The 25320-nt window shown below is 31.2% G+C and overlaps 1 protein-coding gene across 1 annotated transcript in view; it reads right to left on the minus strand.

Moving 5' to 3' along the window:
• Positions 1-25060, minus strand: part of LOC145324511 (uncharacterized) — a 54669-nt gene extending 29609 nt beyond the window's left edge. The window contains exons 1-10 of the mRNA XM_080167094.1: positions 24903-25060; positions 24372-24690; positions 24106-24245; positions 23759-23987; positions 22975-23526; positions 22441-22878; positions 14133-14239; positions 12260-12361; positions 6594-6653; positions 5893-5950 (exon numbers count right to left, since the gene is read on the minus strand). Coding sequence (XP_080023220.1) covers positions 5893-5950; positions 6594-6653; positions 12260-12361; positions 14133-14239; positions 22441-22878; positions 22975-23526; positions 23759-23987; positions 24106-24245; positions 24372-24690; positions 24903-25028 — 2131 coding nt within the window. The 5' untranslated portion in view covers positions 25029-25060. The remainder of the gene's footprint in view (positions 1-5892; positions 5951-6593; positions 6654-12259; positions 12362-14132; positions 14240-22440; positions 22879-22974; positions 23527-23758; positions 23988-24105; positions 24246-24371; positions 24691-24902) is intronic.
• Between the last annotated feature and the right edge of the window lie 260 nt (positions 25061-25320).

Here is a 25320-nt window from a genome sequence, read left to right on the forward strand (position 1 = left end):
GGGTTATATGGCTATATGGCTTGGAACGCAGTCACCAATGCTAGGGGCGAGCCAACTATTGATTATTTATATGGATAAGTAAGGTTTTTTGTCAATCCGTTAAGATATCTTTAGAGATCTTACTTTTTAGAGAAGCTTCATATAGCTCCTGTGATGATTTCAGATATCTATCAAATAAAAGTCTTGGGATCGTTTTAGTTCATTTCCTCCCCCCCCCTTTGCTCTCAAGTTATGAATACATGTTCTGGTTATAAAAACTAAATACATTGCATAAAAAGGTTGAATTCCATTTTAAAATTCATGAGAACAAAACATGTCTAAACTCTTTGTACTATTTAAAATTTAAAAGAAAGAATAAACTTTATAAGAAGGACAATTTTACTGAAAGTGTTGATTTAAAGAATTGCATTTACATCAATTTAAAAAAAGATTATGATTTACAATTTCTGCATTTACCAATTCGCAATTTTTCAAGCAAAAAATCAAATTCAAAATTTTATTCAAAATTACAAAACATTTTGCAATGAAATTTTTGGTTCTTAAACATTTCCTTAAATATTTCTGATAAAATATATGCTTTTAAACTACTTAACAGACTTTTCTGGGGTTAAGTTATTTATTTTTCAATGTTTAAATTATCAAGTAATAAATTATACACAATTTTGTAAAAAGCACCCAAATATTACCAAAAATTTCCGAGATCTTGGACTTTAAACAAAAGTATAGTATCTTGCTACTTTTAACAATAATATCTAAAAGCATGGCCTTGTTACATAATTATAAGAAAAGTGTATAAAACAATTATGTAAATAAAGTTTATTCTTAATGAATTGAACTAAATTGCAATGTTTGTAAAGTGTAGAAGGAGGAGGAGGGTAATTAAAATAACTGTTGTTGTTGTATTTGTGTACATACACAGAGGCAACAATCAAACTTTTACAAAACTATTCAAATTCAGAGAGAGAAGGGACAGTGGGATGTTTATTACACTAGTGCCCAAAGTTTCATAATTACGTTTTCTTATTCGTTGGCTTAACAACTTTGGGGACTTAATTTTGATTGGTTGATCCATTGCTTGAGTGTTCAAACGTTTTACCCATTAATTTTAATGTACAGAAGGTGAAATTTTCTTATTACCCCCCCAAAGATTTTACCCCAAGGGTAAATTTTTTTGGGGGGTTGGTAATTACCCACCTCCCCCTAACAGGTTATAGGGGGGTATTTATCTCCCCCTCCAACATATTTCAGGGGGGGGGGGTAATTATCCCCCCCCCAAATCAAATTTTACCTTCGGGGTAAATTTTTTATGGGTAAAAAAATTGTGAATGTACATCAATTTATCTGCTATTGTCTTATCCATTTATATCCCTGATTCAAATTCTTTACATGTTTACTTTACAATTTACATTTTATACACAAAACTTAATAATTTTCAGCTAAATAATATTTCAGCATTTTCATACATGATAATGATTACAAGGACGTTTCAGTACAGTTTTAGCATATGAAATAATTAAGCATTACAAATAAACAGATAAAATTTCCAGAGATTTAATGTAGCTTTGCTCCTAAAAGTCAAACGTCAGTGAAGGAGGGGATATTGGACTGTAAATTACGCTGGTATCCAAAGTTTTATATTATATTTATAGTATTCGTTGACTTAAAACCTTGAGGTATTTTTTATTGGATCTTTATCGGATGGCTTCAAACTACTCATAGTGTCCAAAAATTTTAACCAATAATGATTTAATAAACATCTTTGTTTATCAATTTATCGTCCATTGTTCTATCCCTTTCAATCATGGATTATTATTTTATTTTTACAAATGTAATAAAACACATTTAACACATTAATAGACAAATAATGAAAATAAAATCACCTAATTGGCTTTAGGATGTCTCATTTTAATCTAATGAACAAAAAGCAATGAGACAATTTTGCCATCTTATTAACTACAAAAATCTAATTAATTTTGTCATCCTAAAACATTCGAACAAATAAATGTTAATATTTATTTCAAATATTTGGATGCAAATTAGAGAGATGATCTCATGTGTTATTTTTACTACAATTTATTTGTCAAATATAATTTTTTTTGTTTCAATTGCATTAAATATTGAATAACCTGATATTTTTAGAAGAGTTTTAGAATTCAGTAAACCAAACCAAGATTTTTTAGGCTATCCTTGGAGCAAATATTTTCTTAACTTTACATAGATATACAGAATATTTAGGAAAGAAATCCCACCTCCTAGGATAGCCTAATATTTGTTATATTTTTTTCTTAATGAAATGTCTTATGAAACATAAGCCTATTATATAAATAACAATAAAAGACAATACAAATAAACATTATTAGTGATAATTAAAGAGTAGTTGATGAAAAAATCTAAATAAGGGAGGGGGGAGGTGTAGGTTGTTTTTTCCTATGTCTGACCTCTGCTAAACCCCGCTTGCCTTTATTTGCGGTGGCTTAAGCCTGATAGGCTACCCAGTAATAAACCCAGTGCTAATATAACTTAAAATAACCTAACCTGATCTGAAATAATAAACAAACAAACAGAAAACAACCTTTACCTTATATTAAAGTTTTGAAAATAAGGGAGGGGGTCTATGCTCGACCAGGCACTTTAAGGGACACCACAAATAAGGTGAAAGAAGACATATTTAGTTAACTCACCCTTCCTGTATTATAGTTTTAAATCTAATTTGGTTTAAACTTTTCTATTCAAACTCCCCCTTTTCTCATTAAGTATCCGATTTTTCAATTTCAATACTTGATATATAAAAAAATAAAATTTAGTAATCTGTTCAATTTCAAGTTGTATTTCAAAGAATACATTTATATAAAATAATAATATTTGATTTTCAAAACCAATAAAATAAATAGAATATTTGCTTTAATAAATGTAAAATATTGTTATGTAAAAGTGTGGAATGTGAGTGGGATTTTTCTTTACTAAAGTGAATCTTTAGAAGTTATCTACTATATATTATCTATGTATTGTTGGCATATTCAAACGCTACTTTGTTACATTTAGAAGTACCATAAAGGTTGGAGTTACTTACAAAAAGAGCATACCGAATCGCGCAGACACGCACACACAAACAACAATACAGACAGGTACACACTGGTACACACACTAACCCAACCTGTTTAAATCAATTTTACATTATAGTTTGCCGTATTTTATCTAAGTCAATTATTTCACGGTTTGCTGTTATTTTACTGCAAACTGATTGTAAGCGAAGCATCTCTATATTCAAGTCCTAAAAATGTAAGTATGTGCTTAAAAAGTATCCTATAATTAAGAAGTTTTACATCAAATTTACTTACTATTTTATTTATACTTAAGCATTAATATTCTGCTTATTCAGTTCTAACACTCAACAAGTGTTAATATTAGTTTGTCTTACCATTTTAGTGCTTCGTTTTTTGGTTGTTGTCATCCTTGTTCTATTTGAAAAAAAACGTTTAACTTTAGATTTTACATAAGAAAGCGATTATCCACAGCTAAACCTAAAAAAACTAAAATGTTTTTATATTTTCATTTATGAAACAAAACCCATATCATACCACAGATTTATTTAAATTCAAGCCTCACAAGAAGCTAGTATTCAGCTCAAACGTCATACTGTTGAAATTGTATTTGTTGTCTCAAGTGTTTCTAATACAATGGCAAATACTTGCCAAAAATTTGAGTGGATGGATTTTTAAATGCATAGCATTTATACAAGTTTTTACTTCTACAAAACGGTATCAAATTCAATATTTTAATTTTGAAAAAGTAATATTTTGTCTAAGGAAGGATAGGACGTCTGTATTACACAGGGATCTAAAGAGATAAGACTATTGCTAATATATTGATGTACATCCCCAATGATGATACACAAATTACCCCTTCATCAAATTACAATTAAATCCTAAAACGTTTGGACACTCAACTTAATGAACCAACTAGTCAAAATTTAAAGAAAGTCTCCAAAGTTCTTCAGCCAATGAATATGAAATCGTCATTATAAAACTTTGGGTACTAGTATAATAAACAGCCCAATGTCTCCACCCTCCCTGTGTATTAAACCAAACTAAAATTCCCAGCAGCCTTCGCACCCCCCCCCCCCTCCTGACAAACCCTCTGCAAACCTCTGATCAAATTGTTTATTATAATGACAAAACTTACAGTTTTATATGTCCTATTCTCATACTTCAATTGAAAATTCTATATCATAAGTAAGGTAGAAAAATATTAAGTAAGAGCTTTACGTTTTGAAAATACTGTCCTCCTAGTTCTTATTTACATACTTAACTTTATTAGTTTCTTACATAAAATATTATCTAAAGGTATAACTTATAAAACTATGACTTGCATCCCCGTCAGCTATCCAAATTTCTTATGATAATAGTTATAAAATTATTATCCTATCCTATAATATAAAGTAATAAGTTTTTTTTTGTCTGTAGCGAAGGATCTCGCTAACCGCTGAACCGATATGATTCTTCTTTACAGCGAACCCTCTTATAGGCTCTTAGATGGTTTTAGGGTATTTAATTTTTTCAAATAAGTCTTGGTGGTATGGTTTTAGTCTATTTTGGATAGGCGCACCTGCTAGTATATAATAATGTAATCTCTAGATTTTTACCTATCATATCATATATTTGTTATATACTTATTCTTGTATACCAAATGATGTTAGTTAGCGGAATTAATGAATACCATACCATACCATACAATAAAATAGCTCATGGCGTCACCCCTAGCTTCATTGGAGGAAGGTGCAACCAGTCAAGTGCTGTCTCTCGGGTGTTATTTCTTTCAATACACGAATATCAACGAAAATAAGACCCGATTTACAAAGATATGAGAGTTAGCTTAATATTTATTAACATTTAGTATTTTTAAAAATTGCTTTAAGACTACTACCAGCCAAACGGCTATCATTACATGAACATAATTATGACATGCATACGAATTTTTATAAACAGTCTGATATAACCATAAATGTACATGTATCGCTTGGCTATTGAAAACACGCGTAAATTTTGCGTGCATTTATATGTGTGGCAAGTTATCTGTGCTCAGAATAGTGGAATATCGGATATTCAAGATTATCTGTAAGCCTTCAAATGCGTGTAAAAATAATTAAAACAATATTATCTTGAAAAAGCCTAAACTAATATTTTGAAATGAGTACCTGTATAGGAGAAACTGCAATAATCTTAATTTGCATATTATTATAACCTACATACAAATCTGGCAGGGATAGTTTATCTGAAGAAAAACTATATTCAATTTTCGGCTAAATAATCAATTAAGGATGCCTCCACTCAAAATCTATTTGTAACCATTGAAGAAACACGTCACTTTACTTAATTTATTTTTTTTTAATTGTGGGGTTCTTCTAATCTATGCTTAGCCTAACTCAGAAAATAGGTTTTAAAAATCGTTTGCGGTAAGTCAACTATTCTTTGACTGAACAGAATTTTTTTTATACATGCAATATTTAATTTTTTGGTAGTTAACGATTAAAAAGAGATACAAAATTTATTTCACTTCAAAAAAGTTTATTTTTGATGAGATATCCCTTGGTGTATGAATGTATGCATGAGCATTGAATATATTGAATTATTGCTCCGAACTAACCAGTAAACACTCCTATACAGGACTCTGATTAGCAGCCTAAGAGTAATTAGTGGTATCATGGATAAAAATAATGCCCTTAAATCACTTTATGCTATTATACTTCCCCCCCCCCCTTGCCAACGAACTTCAGAAGTCCATAAAGGTTTTTAAAAACTAGTCTATACGTATGATATGCACTAGTGGCACGCCCATAGCATATAGGGGCCCTGTATTCGAACAAGCTAAGAGGGACGAGAAAAAATGTAAAACCATCAAAAGACCTAGGTCTGAATAGAAACCGGTCAAAAACCATCACAGGATCTATATCCTAAAATAGAGTTATTGAGTTATTGGAGTTATTGGGATCTTTAGCTTCAGACAAAAAAACCTTTTTACTTCATAATAAAGGATATATTTGCCTTTTTATGCCTTTTTTATCAATACCTATTCCCTAACAAATGGTACAGAGCATATTCTGTATTGAATATTGTGCCAATTTCATTCCAATTGTCCCAATTAAGTGGTTAGGCAAATTATTATTATCACATATTTACATTTTATATTAAGCTACTATTGAACTTACTGTTTATATTGGTTTATCAAAAAAGCAATGTTAATTTGAAAGGGGAATTGAGTTATCTTTGGCGGTTGAGTTTAAAATATTTTTTATTTAATTTAATCTAATTTTTAAGTATAAGTAAGAAGTCAAATGCCACTCTAAAGTCAAATCATCAAAGTGTGGTTAAATGTTTTATGCCTAAAAGGGCATTTGAAATATTTTAAAAAAATTGTTGAAAATGCCAAACTAGAAAGGTTAAATATAAAACAAGAAACAACAACCAAACATGTCAAAATTTGTACTCGTATCTATTTTATCAATATTGAACCTACTTAAAGTTTAAAGTACAATAAGTTTTCTTCTACTTTAACCCAAAAGAATTGGGTCAAAAGTACAAAAAGTATGAACCTACCTCGCATTTATAAATTCCTTCGTCCTCACTTCTGAGGTTGTTGAGATGCAGTCCAGAATCCTGAAATAATGAATAAAGGATTATAATTTTTTTATTTTTGCATGTTGCAAAATTCGGCTGTAGTTTTGAACATTTCATTGTCATTCGCAACTGAAACAGACAACCACATTATCAATACATCACAGATGAGGCAACAACTTAGAGACAAACTCAACCCCAGACTAGAGCGTAACACTCTTAGTTAGTGAATTGATGTTTCGAATCTCGGCCCTTAGCACATCATAATATAAGGCATTAAAAGTAGCACCTACTCCTGCTATGTCAATTGAGCGTCATAAATATCAAGAATAGGGGGCGTGGCTTGGCGCAAAACAGGTGCAATTTATTAATTTGCACAATTAGGATTTTCAGTCAAAGAACGTGCAATCAAAGGATGGGTTGTCTGTAATTGTTTGGATGTTATTATCTTGAGACCGATCATAAAAGTCTAATGACTTGACACATTTCTTTTGCTAACACTATTTTGTGTTTTTAGAACTAGGTCAATAACAATTAGAAAGATCTAATAATAATGATAACAATATCAATAACAAATTTAGGTCAATATGTCTGATTTATTATATGTTATTTTTCCTTTTGATTTGATAACAAGTGACCAGGGATAATACAGTGGACTATAAATAAAAATACAACCCCAATGGTTTGGCATAGAATTAACCCTTAAATTAAGATTATTAGAGTATAGTCCCTTTCGTGGCAAAGCTCCTTCTTCGTTTTTTTCACAGTAGCTTTTCTCCTATCTCTAGCCACTGCGGGGCCAATTGCCTAACCCTGCGGGGCAATCACCTAACCCAATATAACCTAACCTAACCTAACCTAAAATAAACTATCAAAAACCATTTTAAAAATACGACGAATCGCCCCTTAAGAGGCGTTGCAACGAAAGGGACTATTCCCTATTATAATAAAGCTTTGAAATAGCTTGTTTGAAGCAATCACAAAAGGTTTGATAAAAGTACCAAATGTTTTTAGCCAACTAATTAGAGATTGTGTTTGTAAAAAGTACCAGTATAATCCAAAGTTATGTAAATGCTACCAATAATGGTACTATTAACGGTAGTAGACAATTATTAAACCATTTCTTCTTCAATCATTTTGTAAAGAAGGTGTATCAACTTTTTTTTTTATAGCTAGCCGGTTCTTTTAGTAAGTAGTAGATGTAAAATTTTTCATAGAATTCAGATATGCAATCGGTTTTTTTGTAGACCTCTTATTTTTTAAGTAATTTAAGTTTTTAAAAAAAATAATTAAGTCGGTTTTAAGGTACTAAAACGCAACAAAATAAAAGAAGAAAATGGCCAGTAAGAACAAAAATAGTAAGATCTTTAATTTGACACCTTACTTTCAAAATTCTGTTGAGTAATTATTGAAAAAATCTATTTTTTTAACCTCGGTTTAATAAAAACTTCAGACCTAAATATTTTCTCAAACAGACATAAAAAACATGGGTTCATATATACCTTTAGAATCAGAAAAATATTACGAATCCATTGTAAGCAAAATTGAAAAAAAGTAAAAAAATTAAAAATTAAATAAATGGCCAATTGTATTTTTTGTTCAGGCAACACTATCGTCTTCCCTTTTTTACCCCCTCTTTACCCCCTTCCCATTTTTATACTCAATTGAAGAATTAAGACGTTGCCTGTACAATATAATATGATATTTTCATATAATTCCTTTTATTGTAGTTTATATACTATATTGTAAACTTTTTTTTTAAATTTTGCTTACAATGAATTCGTAATATTTTTCTGATTCTAAAGGTATATATGAACCCATATTTTTTTACCTGTGAAATAATAAAATTAATGTCAAAGTTTTTATTCTCGTGGGTTTAAAAAAATCGATTTTTTCAATAATTACCTGACAGAATTGAAAAAGTAAGGTGTCAAATTAAAGATCTTACTATTTTTGTTCATAATGGCCATTTTTTTCTTTTTTTTGTTGCATTTTAGTACCTTAAAATCGACTTAATTTTTTTTTTTTTAAAACTTAAATTACTTAAAAAATAAGAGGTCTACAAAAAAACCGATTGCATATCTGAATTCTATGAGAAATTTTACATCTACTACTTACTAAAAGAACCAGCTAGCTATAAAAAAAAAGTTGATACACCTTCTTTAAGATTTAATGTAAAAGGGATGTAAGGATTGTAAATTGAAATATATCACTATATACTATTCCTTCCCTGTCTACTTATGTTATACGAGCGGCTACACCCCTAGAGACCTCTAGGGAGGGGGAAAAGACGACCACCACCCACCCCCCTTCCATTTTCAATTTGAGTTTTAAAATAATTTTATAATAATAAAGAAAAATAATATTATTTTTGAATGGGTCATCTTTTATTTGGAGGGTGAAGATACCCCCTCCCCCCTTCCAAAAAAAGGTAAAACCTTTCCTGGACGTATAAGAAGCTTTGCTGTAAAGAAGAACCGTATAGGTTCAGCGGTTAGCGAGATCCTTCGCTACAGACAAAAAAACCTTGCTGCTTTATATAATAGGACCAACGGCTTCGCCTCTAGCCTCTAGGGGCTTTGCACTAAGAGGTAATATAAAAAATTTTTTAGTGCTGCCAATTTATGTGAAGTAACTCCCTAAAAACAATTTTTTTGGGAGGGGAAATTTTCATTTTTGGGGGGTTGGGGGTGTCCCACCACCCACCACCCACCACAGGGCCAGTAGGTATAATCCCTGAAGAGCAGAACCCAATCGGTTCAGTGCTTACTGATATCTTAAGCTTCAGACGGACAGACAGACGGACAGACAGACAGATGGACTGACGGATAGACATCAAGCTACTTTGTATTATAGATTTATGAATGAATGAAAATATTGAGCTAGAATGACAAACATTATGTTGAAGTCAAAAAGACACAAATTGTAAAGACTGTGTGAATGTAAAATATTTTCCCTATTTCAAGCCTATTTCTTCTCAAAAGTCTGAATCAAAGATATTGATAAAGGTTTGTTGGTTTGTAAGATTTTCTTTATATTGATTTTAATTCTGTGATATCTAAATATGAATTTAGGAATTAAACATTTTTAGATCATCACAACAAAAATATTTAAATATATCTTGATGATTTTTCTTTGTGAAAAGTAATATATTCCTCATAAAAAAAATAGCCTAAAACCATTAAAGGACAAATCGGAGGATAACCATAGAGGCATAAAAAACTTCGGTCTAGTGGATGCTTTAGATATCTTTCTTAAGACAGACGGACAGAAATTTTTATACTTTATATTATGAGATGCTTTTCAGGGTATGTAAAATCTTGTATAACTTCTTGACTGATCCATTATTTATATTCAAATATATTCTATCATCAAATTGACATTGACATATGTACTCTTAAAGGATTTCAATATTTTAACAGACTTATGGTTTGTGAGGCAATTTACCATTATAATTGAGTAGATATAAGTAATCTCCCCGCCACCATTAAAAATCTCACTTTTATCGTAACTAGAAATAAACCAACAGACAAAGTGAGTTATATAGTTAGGGGAATCTTCCCAAAAATATCTCAGATATTAAATCATAAATAAAATAATGTTAGCTCATTACATTTAATGTAGCTTTGATGCTAAAAGATGCTTAAGTATAATAAGTCCCAATTTTTTAATGATTGAAATGATAAAGGAGGGATTATACAATATACACTACCTGAAACTAAAAGGATCGTGCCTAGACATCATATGTAATATCAATGTAAGTAATCTTTTCTAAATCCAGTTTCCAAATCTCTTCCACTTCCTTTACTTGAAATATGTATAAGAAGTTTACTTAAGTTTTCTGTTAAATAATCATATCCTTTATACACAGTAAAGCAAAGTTTTTTTTGTCTTAAACGAAATAACTCAACAAACACTAAACCTATTGATCTTTATTTGCTAGCAACTATAATATTTTTGTAATTGTTAGCAATGCGCGCGCTTTAAGAAATCATTTTGTAATACTAATATTTAGGTATTCTAATCATAGGTAATAAAAAAGTCGCTAATATTCAAATAAGTATGGGACATTGGACTGTAAATAACAGTGGTACACAAAGTTTTATAACCAAGTTATCTTATTTGTTGGCTTAAAACTTTAAATAATTTCATTAAATTTTGATTGGTTGGTTTTAAACTATAGTGTCCAAACTTTTCAACCAAAAATTTGTATCTATAAAAGTAGAAAATTTGATTAGCATATTCGAAGATGTAAAATTTTATCACCATTATAGGATCCCTTAAAATCTCTGAAGATATATCAGCCATGGTTACCATGCTTAACTGGAATATCAATGATTTAAACTATTACTATTACAAATAATATTGTCCTTGTTATTATATCGACAGGTGTATAAAATTGACAGGAACTAATGTCACTTAATGGACACCAATAACAAAGTTACAACTTGTAGAAAGAGATTAGCAAACCTTTACAATTGTCAACTATCAAGGGTTACAGGTATAGAAAAACTTAAGGAAAAAAATATCAATAATTTGGGATTATTTTGTAAAATGGGATCTGAGGGGAAAGATATTGGATGATAAATTGATTTACATACCCAATTATAATTGACAAAATTACACCTTCTGTAGAAAAAAATTAAAGGTGGAAAAATTTGGACGTTGAAGGTTTGTACCAACCAATTAAGATTTAATGAAACTTGTATTTAGAATTTTCAGTGTTTTAAGAATTTTTTTTTAACTTAGACGATTATCTTTTAAAAGTTTGGTAGATTTTTTTGAGAAAATTTTTTTAATGATCAATCCCTTTATCTTCTTGGAGAACCCTCATTAGGGCATTACAGCTTAGATTTTACCATTAAACTGCATTAATAACTGTAAGAAGTGCACCCCCAAGAAAGTATAATAATATTGAGAAACTAAATAAATAAAATAGTTGCACAATACAATAATACAATGAAATAAATGTCTTTTGTTTCAACTATTTATAAGGGATTACCAACTAAAATAAAGTTTTTAATATATTGTATTAGAAATTATTATTTACAATTCGCTAGATTTTTAGACGATTTTCCTTAATAGCTCAACTATCATATATTATTAATCTTTTTAACTTTGAACGTTCGTATGTCTGTCTTTCCCTTTATCCAAAATGCTATTAGAGAAAGTCTATATTATATAGAGGAAACAGTATAAAATGAGATATGAAATAATGAGTCAGATCCTGTAAAATTGCTTTAAATCTATGTAAGGCTAAAGAAACTCCCAGGGTAACATAGGAAGTTTTTTATAGGGTTTGGCCTAAAATAGTTTATTTTAGATTGACACACAAATCAAGTCTATATAAATAAAGGTTTTGCTACAAAAAAAGACACACATAATCTAGGTGATCTAAAATTGAAAATCTATATTTTTAAAAGTTATCAATTGAACCATTAAATTTAGTTTATCGCTTCAAGCTACAAACATAACATCTATCAATATCATATGTTTCACTTTATCTTTTGTTGGTTACATCAGCTATCTTGTTCATACTTACTTTTCATTTTCAAGTTACGAACTTTGAATACATTCTGACTTAATAGAAAGTCAGAACAAATTGAAACATTTAATATTAGCACAGCTACTCTTCAATATCTGATTACCTGTAAACTTAATCTGTTATCCTTCTTGATGATGATATCTCCAGCAGTTAGAACTCTGGTTCCATGTTTCCATATCACCACAGCTGTTCCGAGATTTCGTACCTGCAAAATTAATATTGTTGTTGTTGCTACTATTAATCTTTTTGTTCTTGTTTTCATATCCTTAAATTAATGTAACAGGATGTGTGTTGTACCTAAGGATCTCGCTAACCACTGAACAGATACGGTTCTTCTTTACAATTTAGCCTCAATTAGGTCCTGGGAAGATTTATAAATATTTCTCCGAAAAGAAATCGGCCCTAGAAACATTCCCCCCCCCCCAAAAAAAAAAAATACTTACACTTTGGGGGTTGGTTAAGTAAAGGTTATAGTAGTCAAGCAAGGAAAGTACCCTGTAAATATAGGGCCCTTTAGAGCTATAGCCCACCACAGAGAATAAATTTTTTCCCCTCTAAATTTGAAATTAGGACTATTAAAAAAACTGGTGTATCTTTAAAATATCAATCTATCTATCTTACCTAATCAAATTCAACCTAAAAATAGGGCATTTGATGCAATATTCTGGTTTCATATTGCACACAATCCTTCTTACAACCATTCAATTTAATACGAATTACCAAATATTTTCTTTCTAGCCTCTGAATTGGCATTTCAAAAGGAAAAGGTTTCTGAAATACCTTGTCTCTTTGGGAAGCTTTGTTTTTGTCTTAGGGTGCAGACTATTCACACCCAAACCCTCCAAACAGATTGGTACACACCCATACAATCACATAAGCCTAAGCTGTATTATTATATTACCCATTGAAATACGTTAATGTTTTGTTTTGGTTATCTATTATTCAATTATCCCTGTAATAGATTGCATCATATCAATGTGTGGGTATGTGTGTGTGTGTGTGTGTTAGTGTTAAGATTACCCCAGGGTTCTCCTAAACATGTTATTCTCTCACAAACAAGGAAGGGGAAAAATATTCTGAATAAGAAATTTTATTTCTAACATCTTGTAGTCATTTTAGTCAAATATATTAGATATATTATTACTTGGATCTTTTCTCTATGATCTTACACTAGATTTCAAAGTTCTCTAATTAAGTTAAACACGCAGTGGGGGCTAAAATAAAGATTTCCCCCTTTACCCCATCACCTCCCCTCCAATAAATGAGCTCCTGCTGGCCAATAAATGAGTTCCATATGAGTTCCATATTATAGATCACGATACACCCATACAGGTAAATGTAAAATAGTAGTTTTAATAGTTTTAGAAAATTATTACAAACCTAAATATAACAGGTTTTCAAATTTGTTTTATTTATAATCTAAATCTGTGTCTAAAACCACTAAAAACTAACAATGCATTTAACATTTTCAAGGATTTTTTGTATCTTGTCTGTTGGTCTGTAACTCGCCACAATTTGAGATTACCTAAGCCTAACCCCTAAAATACTAAGGACCTTATCAAAAGATTCCATATTTTGGAACAAAGCTTATCCGTGTTTTTTTAGTCATAATCACGTTTTTGTGTCATTCTGTAGCAAATAAGGCATCACAATAAATTTTACTTTTTTAGTTTACTGTTAGTCTTCAAGTCTTTTCTCTGCAAGTAATAAATAAGAAATAAGCCATGATTGCTTATGATTTATATTATTAGTCGTACAGAAAACCAACCCACTGATTGCAGAACCATTGACTTAAAGTGCTAACTTTGCAATTAAGTGAAAGATTCCTACACTTTACCCTGAATCGAGATATGTTTTTGATTTTAGGGCCTTTGATTAGAAGTTCCTTTTGAGTAATAAATAGAAAGCAGTAACTATTATGATATTTAACAGACAGACAACCTTTTGATTGCCTAACCTTTGTCTATGAACATTACCTGGCATGGGAAAGTTGCATTTTCTCCCGGATGTTTCCAGAAAGTTTCCTCTGCGGATATTATTGAGGTACCAGAACCAGAACTTGAGTTCAGTGAGGGCAGAACAGCTGTACAATATTTTCAATTCTTGTTTACATAATAAGTAAATATCTTCACTCAAAAACATTAATAAGGTATCACCAACAAGCGAAATAAATCTAAAATAATATTTGGGGGCAAACGGAGAGGTCGTCAAATTTACTATTTGTTGTCTCCTAACGACAGCTGACAAGCACGTACAGGTTTCGTGAATTTTTTTTTGAATTAGTTTCGTTGTTAATATTTGCTGACTCAAACCTCCTTTTTAACCACTGAAATCCTTTTCCCTTCCCTAGTTTTAATTTTTGTAAAAACTTATTTATAACCATGCAAGTTGATCTAACCCACTATGCCCTATCCTTACGGGGTACTCCTCCTGCGGGGATCTTCCTACCTATCTTAACAAAACCTAACTTAAAAAAGGAATAAGAAATACGTCAAAAATAGGTTGTGATGCTATATAACGGAAACCGCTCGTTAATGAAATAGCAGCCACGAAAGATATAGCAATCCAGTTTTTTTTATTTATGTCAAAACAAATTTATAATAGGTTTCAGAAAGGATACAGCATTAAAAAAAAACTAATATCTAGTAAATTATTTTTTTTTCTTCAAACACCAATTGATGTTAATAAATGTACAACAATGTTCCTAATAGAAAAATGAACACATTTATCTGTTTTAAAATTACGCAACCCTTTGAAGAAGGTAAAACATCAATTCCACATATGACCATATTTAAATTGCCACCTATATTACGATTTTTTTGCACCCTCCAAAATTTAAAGCTTGAAAATGACTTAAATACTTATTCTAATTGCAATTTGTGTGGTAATATTGCATAGACGTCTAAGAGGAAGTGGAAGGGGGGGGGGGGATGAGTTTACCTACCCTCATACTTTGAAACCACTAACTTTACCCCTTTAAAAATTCTTAAAATTCTTATATCAACCTTTTTATACCTTTGAAACCCCCCTTTTACCCCCCTCAAAAAAACTTGAACGTCCTTGTTATGATATTTATGCGGAGGGTATTGTACAGCCTGGAAGAAGGAAACCAATACTCAGATATCCCAATTCAATACAAATTTTAAAACCAGAAGTTTGCCAATGTTAATCACAGTGGTATCAATTTTAATAAATTGGAATTTTAAAACAAATATCGGAACATTTATTGAAAATTTAATGAAGCTTTTGTAAATCAATATTTTTTTAAAAATTTGACTTGTTCTATTTTAAAGCATATTTAGACAAAAAAAAAACACAAACACAAATCGAAAAGAATTTAACAAGGATAATCATAATCAAGGTAAAAACCATATTTTTCCTTAAAATGGCTGAAATGTTATAGTTGTGTTATTTCAGAGGCTATTTTATCATCTTAGTTGTCTTTTAGCAATTTTTCCTCTCTGGAGCAAAACATCTGGAGAAAACCTAACCCCTTAAAATAACACAGTACAATAAGATATTGCCCACTCCATTATCGTTTTTCATATTGCGCAGATTTACAAACATTTGAACCTAATAGCTATCAACATACTAGCTGTTTCGCCCATAGAAACCTCTAGGGGAACTTAAGGTAGGTTGGGGAGGCCAACCCGCCCCCCCCCCATTTCACATTAGCAATATTGGGGATGAGGCAAATGCTTAATACTTAATATACAATGATAAAGCATTGTTATATCACTGTGGACCTAGGCCCTGAGGGCACTCCGAACCACAAAAGTAAACAAGAATAGTTTCCTGAACATGAGGAGTAAACTGTCAGAAGGAAAAGTATATTTTGTGGAGAGAGGCGCAGCCACCAGCAGCCCACTGATACACAACTAATACAATCTTTCATTTCTACAATTTCATAATAATATCTGAAAAAAAGCATATTTTGGGGGGGTGAAAAGAACATAAAAAACTTTTTTTCAAACCCATAAATGGACTTTATGATTATCACAACTTCACGCACAAAAAATTATGTTTGAAATTCTAAAGAAAAAACATGTTACTAGCCTCTACTGTGGGACTAAGTCCCAGCAGGACCTTTTTCTATAATCACTGAAGGAATCCCTATTAGAAGAGTAGCTCCACTACTAACGCAAACTTATGGATCTTCATTTTTTTTCCTTTTTCGTTTTCGTCCTTGTATATTAATACTAGCTGCTTTGCCCCCTAGCCTCTAAGGGCTTTGTTCCAAGAGGTAATAAAAAAAAAATTAGGTACCTTAAAAAATGTGGGGGATTTTTTTGGTAGGGTTAGTTATGTCCTACCTCCAAGAGAAAAGCCTAAAACCAACACAGGACCAAAAGGTATACTCCCTAAAGAGTAGAACCCTATCGGTTCAGCGGTTAGTAAGATCTTAGGCTTCAGACATACAGACATCATTCTACTTTGTATTTTAGATACTTCTCTTCCCCCCCCCCCCCCCATTATATTTCTTCTTTTATATATATCAATCATACAAGTAGTTTTTTTGTAATAACATTTTTTATCCTCCATAATGAGAATATTCTTTACAATAATAAAAACATATTTTTCCAGCTAATCTACAATACAACTCACTTTATCCATCTGTATTTATATGTGCGAAAAGTGATTTACCCTTTTGTAATAAGAGATTGAAGCCTGAATTTTTCAGGTGAAGATTTATCTGATCGTTTTTCTTTTGTCCTTCTGTCTATCTAGAATGTTACAAAGGAGAATTTATTTATAATGGGTAAATCTAATTATCCCAGCTGTAGGATTATTTTTGGGTAGTTTCCCCTGCTTGAAGAGCATCTACACTGTAGCTTATTTTGTCCGTTTATGTGTTCAGCTTTTTTATGTATAATATCAATTTGTTTTTCATTTTTATGTATGTGTCTTGTTAGTGATAGATTTGGTCATCCTTGTTTAGGTTATGTTTTCTCTAGGTGAATATTGAATAGATGTTTGCAATTATTATTTTCTTTGCAATTATTATGTATTCATAAACCATATCAGATAAGTGTCGAACACATATTACATTTATTGGAAGCAAAAATTATTATTTTTTCTGGCATATTAATAGGTCAACATTTAACAAGGATGACCGTATTCATAAATTCAAGCAGTCGGACATTTAAACATTAACAAATAAAATATTATTTTGTATTGTAAAACACGGATCATGGAAAGAAAACAAAGTAGCTTTACTTCTTTTTCTAGCCCCTGCGGGCGGCTGTAGCCCTGCGTGGCCAATTTCCTATCCCTGTAGGGCAATCATTAACATTTACCTAATCTAAAATAACCTATCAAAAGTTACTGTGAAAATACGACGAAACCCGCTACTTCATTTTCTTTCCATGATCCAAAAACAACTACTGTGTCTATTACATTTTTTTCTACCATTATATTGACCTTTTGTATGATTTATATAGCTATGTATATCCATATATAAAACAATAAATGCAATTTTTATGCATTTTGCTTGTTTTAAATTATTTCCTACAAAACATTAAACTATCCAACCATCATTGGGAAATTTAAATCATTTCCGTTCCCTGTCAAACTAATATTCATAAAACGCAAGCTGTACCTTTTAAAATTAGTACCAATTAAGTAATAAAATTAGTTTTCATGAAAACTTATGCTTTTCTAACTTGCTTTAATTAACTATAAAAGCTAAACCTTTTCTACGGACAAACGTACGGGCAGACCCTGAGTATAGGAAAGCTTCGCTTTTAAAAATACATGGGGGGGGGGGGGACGGACAATACCATACTCTTAATTTATATATAGCGGGACTCTGCTGCTGAAATTTTGACTTATTTTATTATTGAATCTTGGAATATTGCACAAGAAAGAGAAAGTGAGAAGATGAAATGCAAAATCCTAAATGTCAATCAAGAATTAAACTTTTTATATAATATTTACATTTTGCATAGCTCTTAATATTTACACCTTCTAAATAAACAAAACTTTTTCCATATGAAAATGTGTAAAAATAAAAAAAAATGACTAGGATATGGTAAACTTGCTTTATTGACAAAGTAGGGAGGTAAGAACATTGTATTGTATATTATATTGGTACCAAAATTTTAGAATACCTTCTCTTATCAGTTAAATTAAAACTTTGGGTACATCTACTTTCATCATCTATTAGTGTTCAACCTTTTCCATCAATATTTTTAATTTGCATTTTGACTAATTCTGTTTATCACAATTGAGGGTTTACATCAATTTTTGTCCTTTTTCTTATTCCTTAATTCCCTGTAAGAGCATGATTTTTTCCTGTTGCTATTTAAATTTCCTGTAAAACTTATTATTCCTGGAACCCTTAACTTTTTCAAATTTTTGATTACAGCTGCATTTATTTAAATATAGAAATTCACATTCATTTTTAGAAAAAGGTGATTGTCCTTTTGTGTATATAATTAAGGCCTTATGTATTGATATTAAAGCTAAAAAAGGATATAAATACAACGAAAAATAGCCAATATACGTTCATTTAGATAAACAAACATGTATTCTTCTAATTTGGCAGATATTCGTCCAGTTAATGCATAGACCAACTGATACTAGAAATAGGAGAAAAGCTACTGTGAAAAATACGAAGAATCGCCCCTTATGGAGGGATGTCGTGGAAAGGACTATACCCAAGAAAAGCTATGAACTTCAAATAGGCATAAAAACTTAATTAGTAATGGCCAAGGATAAGGGATGAGAAATGCAGCAAAATACTATCTTAGGCCTATATCAAAACAAGGCCGAATTAAATTTTTTGGCAGGTTTCCCATCCCGTATCCCTGGAAATAGTGGAATTCTATTATCTATTCCCTTTAAATTTTACCTCCATAAAAGTTGTGAAACCGACCAATAACTTTTATTTAGTGCCAATTATGGTCATTGATACTTTACTAGATTGAAAATTAGGGAAATAAAAGAAGTTTTATCAGGGAGGGAGGGGATATTGTCCTGTTTATCACACTAGTCCCCAATGTTTTATAATAATGTCTTCTTATTCGTTGGCTTAAATACTTTGCAAACTTTTATTGAATTGATTGGTTTGGTTCATCTGTTGAGTGTCTGAACGTTTTAACCATTAATTGTAATCTACAAAACGGGTAATATTGTTAGGTAAGCTTATGTTGGGAACTGGATGTTGGGAACGTTAGGGCAATGCAAGCATAAGCCCTGCAGAGTTAGGGTTCCCCGCATCCGTTACGAATTTAATTTATTTTAAAATTAATGGATGGGGTGGGGGGTATCATTGCTCATTCGGCACTTTGTGTGTATTATTATTCTAGATATATTCTGGTTTTAAAAATCTAAATTGAATTTAAATCTGCTTACTGAAGGTAATGTGATAGACCTGTTTCTGAGTCAAAGAATTTCCTAAGTATTACAGCAGGATGAAAAAAGAAAATGAAAAAAGTGAAAATAACGAACAGGTCTAATGCAGATCTTTATTTTGTCATCCAAGTTTTTGATTGTATAACTAGATATATCTTACAAAACAGCTGAAATCTTCAGCATTAGCAAACTCTAAAAAACTTTATATAATAAATACCGCTTACTCTACAGCTTTAGAGTTGTTATTGTAAGAAAATGTTTTTGGTCATTATCAGCTTAGCCTCAAACGGTTTGTGATTTAGGGTTAAAACCACAGGTAGCACATCAATTGCAAACTAAAATAAAGTTTTTAATCAGAAAAACGTAAGATAGAAAGTAATCTCTAATCATATAAATAGTAGAATATTTTTGGCTAACATTGTTGATAATTATTAAGAATGACATTTGATATTTTAGCTAATTTCTTTGTATGTCTCTTATGGTATTGTATAAATACTAGATAATCATATACGAATTACTGTGCAAAATTTGTGTATTATGTGTTTTCTCAATTAAACAAAAAAATACAACATGATTAAACAGCATATGATAATTTTAGACTAAAATGGATATTAAAAAGAAATAGAATTTGACAACAATACATAATCTTGAATGAGTAACAAAATCAACGTGTTCTATATTATCCACCTTGGTTGGATAATTTTGTTCATCAAAATTAGAGGTGTACATTGTTGTACATCCAATTTTCTTCCTTTGCCAACCTTAGTATCCTTGACTGATTTACACACACACAGCACACACAAACTATTTACCTCAACTCCCACCAATGACTATCTATAATACAAAGTAGAACGATGTCTGTCTGTCCGTCTGTCTGTCCGTCTGTCCGTCTGTCTGTCCGTCAGAAGCTTAAGATCTCGGTAACCACTGAACCGAATGGGCTCTACTCTTCAGGGAATATACCTACTGGTCCTGTGGTGGTTTTGAGATATTTTCTTGAGGGGTGGGACACCCCTAACCCCCCCAAAAACAAAAAATCCCCCCTTAGGGGAGACTTCAACGTCAAATAAGGTGGTATCGTACATATAAAATTAAATTTAACAAACAAAAACATTTAAAGTGCCACTAGAGGCCTCTAGGGGCGTAGCCGCTAGTCCTATTATATAGGAAGGCTTTTTGGCTGTAGCCTAAGTTTTCAATAATTACTGCAACTATCAAATTCTTCATTTTATGGAATCTTCACATAGGTCCCCAGCTCGTTTTATTCTAATTAATTTTCCTATTTAAGTCTTGGTATGGTTTAAGGCTATTTTGCTGCTTTCCATGTTTCTTCAAATACAGAGGTCTTAAATCTATGAGCGTAGCCCCTAATAATTGATATAATTACATATTTGTTAATCTTTTTAGTTTGATTGTTTTTGTAATAATAGACCATATATTGGTTGTATAGTAGGAAAACAATTCTAAGATCAAGTCCAATCTTTATCTAGTAAAGATCATGATATTAACAGTATTTATGCACAACAGAACATTTTGTAATATCAAAATATGCAGCAATTTAAGTTAATATATGTCTCTAGGGGCACTTTTTAAGATAGGGATAGGGAGTCAACCCTATATCTATAATTTTATTTTATTAAGGATTGTGGGGATTTCCATCATAGTGATTATTGAGTTAGGAACTAACCACCTCCATTTTTTTTCTTCATTAAATTGAAAAATAAGTGGTTTAGCTGTATTGTACTAACATATATTACTTGGCTTAATATCTATATAATAAGTTGTGCAAGTTATAGCTTCACTTCTTTCCTCCTTCTATCTTTGAGTTCTTACAGTGCAGTAATTCATACAATGGTGAAAATATGCCAATTGGTTTTTAGCAGAATTTAGATTTAAAATGATATAAGAATAAGTTAAAGGGCGATAATTTTCAGCATTTTGCTTTAGAACAAATAGATGAAACTAAATATTTCGTTTTTTTGTATCAAAAATATTTTCTTTTTAGTCATCCTTTCCAATGATGATTTATGTTTTCTTTTGATCATCCCTTACCATTGTTTAGCAAACCCTCTCCTCATTTTGCTGTTTAAATTTCTTGCTTATTATAGTTATAAACAATTAGAGGGATAGATTTAGCTATTTTTTTTATGAAGAAAAACTCGTATAAAAGAAACACCTTCAATGCAAAGTAATCGGCGAAATTGTTCTCCCATTTCTTTTTTTCAAGACTTTAGCTTTATTCTTCATTACAATCCCAGTTTCTTTATAACTCCTTTATATTATTATTTCTTATAAAAACACTTTTATTAAAGAAGCCAATAAAAAAAAGCAAGGATCAATGATGTGTCTACTAGATATTTTAAATATTAACTATTCTAAACCCTAAACGTATCGTATTTCAAGTAAATTTGGAAGGGAATTTAGACATATGAAAATATTGAAATTGGGGAATATTTATATACGTGTGCAAGAATTCTATTTCAAAAATAGGATATTAATTCCCCTCTCCCTTCGTTCAAAAATACATCCCTATTTCTATTTTTCTAAATATTCAAATTTCTTAATATTTATATACGAAGTACTTGGTAAATAAATAGAAGATTTTGAAAAATAATAAATTTTTACGTTTTATATTTCTATTTCGAAATAAATCACGCAATCTTAAATTAAGTATGTTCGTTAAACAATTCCGAAATAAAATTTACTAGATATATTAGACTTTTAGGTTCTTTCTATGAAATTAATGTGATGACATAATTTCCTTACTCCAAAAAGTCTACCTGTTAAGAATACGACATTTTAGACGTCTTACTTTTTTCATTGCTTTTTTTACAGGGTAAAATAAAAATTCTTCCTAATATTAAAAAAGGATAATTTTGCATTACGTAAAAAAAGTATATAACGATAATGAAATATATTAAAGTTAACTTATAATAGTTTGTAATTGTAAGTTGTTGAAGTTGGTCATCAAACTGACAAGTCCAGGTGGATAACATATCTTCTCTGCAACATGTTCATACCTGGCAGTAAGCATCCTGTGGGTTGCGGTCATTGCTCCTTGTTTGTACAGTTTCTGGCGTTCTTCAACATCGAAATCCTTGGACTTAGATTTTTTGACTTTCGCAATTTCCTCCTTTATCTTAGCGACTTCACGTTGGTAACCGTATGTCAAGGCATGCAACTTGGATTCTTCTATGTTACTCCAATCCTTCAGCCCAGCTTTCAGGTGTTTCTTCATGACGTCCAGGGGATCCTTCTGTTTGTCACGTTGTTCTTTCTTTTTCTTCTTGGCTGCTGCTTGAGCCTGAATTTCTTTGAACTCTTGTTGTTTGTTCCAAAACATCTTTTGGATGGGTGTCATCATGCCTGTAATACATAAATATAATTAATAAAAATGATAATTGAATTATTTAACTAATGTTATTATTATTATCTATTTTAATTAATATTGTATATCTTTACCTGTGGGAGGTGCAGTTTCTGGAGATTCGTACTCGTCAGCTTCGGAATCCTCATTGTCGGCATCCGCATTAGCTCTACGCAGGTCGGCCTCTTCATCTGCCTTTTCTTCAGGACTTAGGTTGGCTCTCAGTGAGATTCGGTGTAGCCGTTCACCCAACAACCTACAATTTTTGGGTGCTTGTTGTAAAATTGTTTTTGCTTCATCCTGTGTCACCGTAAAGCTTTGTGTGCCACTCGCAATCATTTCCAAATGACTGCGTGACAGGGGGTGTAGGTAGAGACAGACTTGCCATCCTGCATTAGTACGGACAATCTTGTTAACTCTCAGGTGAAGGAACTTGAATACACGTCTAGCGAATAAGTTGCCAGGCATACTTGTCCGTAGGGTAAAGAACACCGTATCCAGCATGGTGAACATCTGGACGATTGTGGCCTCATGGGCTTGTGCAGGAATTGTCAGCATGGTATCCACACACTCCAACACTTCCAGGACTTCTCTGAGGGCAAGAACCTGGTCAGGTGTTGGCCACAGATTGTCAAACTTCTTGTTGACTAAAATAAAAATTAAAAATTAAAAATTAAAAATTAATTCTATTGATATATACAGTTCTAATTTTTAATTAAGGGAACGAGAGAAGAAATAATTTATTTAGTTTAAATTTTAATAAACTTCTATTTGTTACCTTTCTCTTTTGTTTAATTAAGGGACAGAGAGAAATTTAAATTGGTAATTTTGTTAGTTTTAAATTGTTGTTTAAATTATAATTAACTTTTTTGGGTTTACCTTTCTGATCCTGCACGGATTTTTTCACCTTCTGAAGTAGTGGTTTGTTGTCAAACAACTCTAAGAACCGCTTTATCATGTTCATTCTGGAGCTCCATCTCGTCTCCACGTATCTGGTAAGCATACGTTGTCCACTCTCTACCAAAATGCGACGCAGCTTCTTGTTATTCATAATTTTACTGACCAGCTTTGCCAGGTTAATTATGGTTCTGTTGTACCCCTTCCCTTTCTAAAAAAATATAATATTTGTTAATTTTCACGTTTTTGTATAATTTATTATTTAACTTTTTAAGTTACTGTATAAGTTATTTAGTTGGTTCTATTAATCATTTAATTAATTTACTTACAACTTTGGCAGCCTGCTTCAACGCCAACTCCACTTGGTGGTTGAGGCAAACACCTCCCACTATAAGTCCACATTTCTGCTCATCACATTTCATTGTTCTTTGGATGTTCTCTTCTATTAGTTTCCCGAAATTTGTGATTGCTGAAAAGAAATAATTTAATAAATTAATATAATTTAGTTAAATGCATTTCGTGAAACTACCCCTGTAAATCATTAAATGTAATTCATTGAATTTTTTGGGAATGAATTTAATTTAACTTTACTTACCCTCTCTTTGTTGTGGATCTTTGATGGCGATGGACCTGTAGAAAATCGCACTTGATATGCCGCCATCGCCGCCATCGCCTTGTCTTGTTCCTGCCAGGGTTTCTTCATCTCCATCCTGACCCTCACCTTCGGCTTCTACAACACCATCCTCAACCTCATCTAAATCTTCTATAAACAAATCCAACGGGATTTCATCTTCACTATCAGCCTCAGGTGTGTCTTCCTTATCACTATCATCATCACTGACTCCCTCATGGTTCATGAAACTTGTATACTCTGTGGGGGTTTTCCCGTGCTCTTCATTGAGTATCTTGACGGACTAAAGAATGAAAAATAAATTAATGATTTACTTTCTAATGGTATTGTTTTATAATATTAATTCTCGTATTCATTCAAATATTCATCTAAAAAAACTGGTTTTATCTTACAATTGTACATTTTACATCCGCGGAAAGCCATTTAAAATACGATGCGAGAAAAAACTATTAAATAGTTATGATTTTATAATTATAATTTATAATTTTTCATTACCTTTACACAGTTGGCAGCCGAGTCGGATGTGGAGCTGAGAAGTTGATAATGCTCAAGCCCAAACCTTTTCAACAGTTCTTCGAAATATTCGTAGATGCTGCGGCCGGAAGCATCGGGTTTAGGCATCTAAACATAAGTAATTAATCAAATTATCATTTAGGTATTTGTGGTCATTCTAAATTTCTAAGAATTAATTTTAAACTTATACCTGTTCACAGGCGAGCAACAATTCTTTGGGACCGTCTGCATCGGTATAGTTTGCAGTTACTGAAAAATTAGTAATTCTTTTATATTATTCATTCATAATAGTTTACTTTACTTTATTTAATTCAGGTTATGTAGCTGCTGCAGTTGTAATTGCATTAATAAATAATAATAGTTTATTTATTTTATTTAGGTTACCTGCAATGAAGTCGGT

Source organism: Acartia tonsa, chromosome 7 (genome assembly GCF_053477335.1).
Source record: "Acartia tonsa isolate MP-2025a chromosome 7, ASM5347733v1, whole genome shotgun sequence".
In the NCBI taxonomy this organism is placed as follows: domain Eukaryota; kingdom Metazoa; phylum Arthropoda; class Copepoda; order Calanoida; family Acartiidae; genus Acartia; species Acartia tonsa.